Source organism: Alligator sinensis, unplaced genomic scaffold, assembly GCF_000455745.1.
Source record: "Alligator sinensis unplaced genomic scaffold, ASM45574v1 scaffold505_1, whole genome shotgun sequence".
Lineage (NCBI taxonomy): Eukaryota > Metazoa > Chordata > Crocodylia > Alligatoridae > Alligator > Alligator sinensis.
Genome location: NW_005841940.1, coordinates 459,865 through 463,708, shown reverse-complemented (window position 1 = coordinate 463,708; position 3,844 = coordinate 459,865). Strand labels below are relative to the sequence as shown.

Below are 3,844 nucleotides of genomic sequence, written 5' to 3'. Positions count from 1 at the left end.
CAGCAGGACAAATAAATGCACTGCTTATAGCACCTTTCATTCCCCTTATAAGTGATTTTACCACTGAAAACAAACTACTAGCACTACTACAACTGTGTTTGCTTGGAACAAAGTTCTCTACTGCTTTATTATACACCAGGCCATCACAGTGTTATGATCAGGTTCTCACCGATTTAAAAAAACAAACCACCCAATTTTCAGGTTAAAAAAGGAACCCAAAATCCACATTTTTCTGTGATCAAAATGAAACGGCAGTAATACATGGATATATATGTAGTGGTGTTTCATTTTGATCACAGAAAAATGTGGATTTTGGGTTCCTTTTTTAACCTGAAAATTGGGTTGTTGGTTTGTTTTTTGGTTTGCATTTTTGTAAATCAGAGAAAACCAGGATCCCTGGTTACGATGATCAGAAAGCAGCCAGAACTTCAGTTTAATCAATGCATATGGATGGTCAAATGGCCTCTCACAATAAGTATTTTCCACTGGCCTTTCTGGGCAGGGCATTCAACTTTACATCAAAAAAAATCACTTGTATGTATAAACAAACTCTACATGCCTTCCTTAAGTGTAAATGTAGGAATTTGGCATATTAGCACAGCATTCCACAAAGCTATACATGGAAAGCAATATATATACAAATGTAAGACTAGTCAGAGCTGAGAGAGATGAAGGCATACGGTAAAAACAGCGTTTTCTCTAAGTGCTTTTTTAATCTAGCAGAAGTTCCCTCAACAGTACCTGTTCTACTGTACTGAACTTTGAGGGTTTCTTTTCCTGATTAGACCTCTAATCCGAGCTAAGCCAGGAAGTGAAAAATAGTTTAAGTGAATTAGGTTCTTACAAAGCTGCAGTACCTAACTTCTTCTCCAGCCCCTCTCATAACTTGACAGAAAAGTTGGATAGTCCTAGTTTCCCTTGTCATCAAGGCTGTGATATGCAGATGTATCTAGAGTACTGAACTTGTTTGATGTTCTCCAGGTTGACACTTCAGCCCTACCAAATACAGACTAAGCAAACAGTATTGAGGCCATATTTCTATTTTGAAAGTGGCTTAACACCTTCCACCTTCATGTGTATATTTTAAAATAATCCAAACAAACCCTTTGATAGAAATAAAATATTGTAAAGAGGAGGAGCAGAAAGAATCAGTACTCATGTGTGGGTGTTGTTCTTGGGATAATGTAACATCAGCTGAAGCTACATAAGATTAATTGTCCCCAACAGCATACTGCTGAAAGAACCAGTGTGGCAATTCTGGCCCAAGCTTTTCAGTTGGAGTCCTGCAGGAAGCTCTCATGCTCTTCTAACTTTGGTAGAGGGATGTTACCTAATAGGAAACAGATAATGAGAGTATGAGACAGCCTGCTAGTTTCCTGAATGATATTGCTGCAATTCACATGCTTGTCCTTGTGGCTTAAACACTTACTAGTGACTAGGTTTTCCCCTGCAAAAAAGCTGCACTTGAGTTTACAAAAAGCTGCCTTTTGTAAAGAGTCTGCATAAGCAACACTAGGTGTAAATATAAAGCCATAACTTCTGCAGTGCCACTAAGTAATAATGAGCTAGGGTCCCATCCCTCTATTTTAACAAGTGACTGTGGCTATCATCCTAGTTCAGTACATGCTTACCACCATTCAGTATACACAGAAGTGAATTAACTGACAGGTTAATACTTCTTAAAAATCAGGGCAGGTATCAAGTCCCATTTAGCATCATCTGTAACAAACTCTACCTGGTGGAGCTTCAAAATATTCTTCTGCTGTCTGACTGGCATTTTGTAGCAGCTCCTTGGTGCAGTTGCCTTCTGTGATGTTATCTCCTCTGAGATACAGACACCTGGGGAGCACAGGAAACTTAATGTTCTTTTTCCAAATGACCTACTTTGCCAACTGTGCTTTAGAGAGTCTGATACAGGATGCAAAGTCATGCTCTAGAATCAGAAGGAAGTGCCTTCAAAACTTGTCATACTAAAATATGCTAGTTGCATCTTGAATTTAGGTCTTGCTGAGAGACCCCTGGCAGCTGGGTAACACGCTTCCACCAGTCCCATTGTTCAGGTCAAGCTTTACATTTGACCAGGCACATGTGTTGTTGCCACTTACTGAGCTTTCCTGAAATGAGCAATACCATGTCCTGAGTTCTCTGAAGAAATAAACACAGCAGTTGGCCTAGTGCTTAAGATTATCAGCCCTACTCTATATTGAGCTGAGTGAAACAAATGTTTTCATATAAGCGTGCAGAAAATCTGGTTTCTTGATGAACTGAAGCTGCTAAAGAAACTAATACAGAGAAGGCATTGTTTATATAAACTGTCCCTGAAGCTGTTCGGTGTGCAGAACACCAGGTGCAAGAACATTCAGGAGTGATTTTACAATGATTTTGCATTTGTAATACAGGATATTTCTAACATGAATGGTCTACATAAGAACATTAAGAAATTTGTGTACAGCCTTGTGTTTATATTCCAAGCTTAGGGACACTTTAGACACTCCTCTACCCCTCCCAAAAGAAAAACACACCTGACCTAAAATAAAGGATTTGTGGAGGACCAGCTAACTGCATAGTTGGCATGATTAGTGGCAAAAAATTTACTGCAGCATTTCTTTGGAAAACTAGTAGTTAAAGCAGTCACTAACCATAATTTTTTACCTGTCCTCAAGTACCGAATCCATTGGCTCTATCCCTTCTGTGTTAACCTCATGAAGTTGATCAGCAAATTGAATTGCTTTCTCCAGCCGCTCTACGCCCTCCCAATTGCGAAAATCAACTAGTGCCAGTCGTTCCAGATGATCAAGCAACTCCATGGTTACTTTTTTCTTTGAGAAAGGGGGAAAAAAAAGAAGTCACATGTCTAGGTCCTGTAAGAAGACTACCATATGGGGATGAGTTAGGATAGGCAGAATGAATAAACATAAAGCTAGATAAACTATCCTGAGTCTTGACCAGAGGATATTAGGAATTCCTCTATTACTCGGTCTCAGATTTGCAGTGATCATTTAGCAGAAACAGACTGGCCTGGACTAAATGTACATATGTTGATAGATTCATTATACCTGAGGAAGCGGTTTCTGTTCCTCCAGCTGCCATTCTGGATTCTGATCAATCTAAAGTGCAAGAGATGGGCCATGATAAATATAAGGCAGGGTAGATGAAAACAGACTAACCAAAGTAGATAGTATATATGTGTGCGCATGCACTTTTGTTAGTCTACAACAAGGGGTAGGCAGTGCCTGCCACCACAGGTGCCAGAGTGCAGCAATCAAAAGCATTTTGCTTGGCACATGTGCCTTAGGGTGGATGGCAGGGAAGGGGCCAGGGCTGCGCTGCCTCGCGGGCCCTGCTGTCTGCCCCTGGCACACCAATATCTTTCAGGTTGAGGTTATGGGTGTTTGGGGCACTCTGTCTAAAAACGTTGGCAAGCCCTGATCTACAAGGTGCAAATCACTGCTGCCTCCTGCCCAATGGCTCCGTGCTGCTTGCAGGTCCCGGGAAGGATGAGTCTCCACCCGCTGGGGATTTTTACAGTATGTTTAATTGACTCCACATTGAGGGGGAAATTCCCCTGAGAGAAGGTGGAAGGCATCGAATCGGACCAAGAAACGGAGCAAGGAGATCGCGGCCCCCGCCAGCTTTCGCGCGCTCGCACCCAGTCCCGGGATGCCCGGTGCAGCTGGAGCCCGAGAAATCAATAACCACGGGCCCGGGCCCAGCCCTCGCCCTCAGCACTGCCCCTGCCGGGCTCTCGCTTCCAAGGAAGTCGGCGCCAGGCGCCCCCCAGGCAAAACCTCCCGGCCCATGGGGCGCGACAGCACGTGACCGGCCCCGGCGCTGGCAGCCACCT

At 43.0% G+C, this 3,844-nt stretch overlaps 1 protein-coding gene across 1 annotated transcript; it reads right to left on the bottom strand.

Annotated features, from left to right (window-relative positions):
- Positions 1 to 400: 400 nt before the first annotated feature.
- Positions 401 to 3,586, bottom strand: GATC (glutamyl-tRNA amidotransferase subunit C). The gene is made up of 5 exons (XM_006019838.3): positions 3,527 to 3,586; positions 3,057 to 3,107; positions 2,653 to 2,819; positions 1,736 to 1,839; positions 401 to 1,330 (listed from the first exon to the last, which is right to left on the bottom strand). Exons 1-5 carry the CDS (start codon positions 3,584 to 3,586, stop codon positions 1,272 to 1,274), a joined length of 441 nt encoding a protein of 146 aa, XP_006019900.2. The 3' UTR covers positions 401 to 1,271.
- Between the last annotated feature and the right edge of the window lie 258 nt (positions 3,587 to 3,844).

Coding starts and splice junctions, on each gene's coding strand:
- GATC (XM_006019838.3), bottom strand. CDS start 3,586: ATGCCTTCCACCTTCTCTCAGGGGAATTTCCCCCTCAATGTGGAGTCA. Junction 3,108..3,526: donor TGGAGTCAATTAAACATACT/GTAAAAATCCCC, acceptor CTTGCACTTTAG/ATTGATCAGAATCCAGAATG. Junction 2,820..3,056: donor AACAGAAACCGCTTCCTCAG/GTATAATGAATC, acceptor CCTTTCTCAAAG/AAAAAAGTAACCATGGAGTT.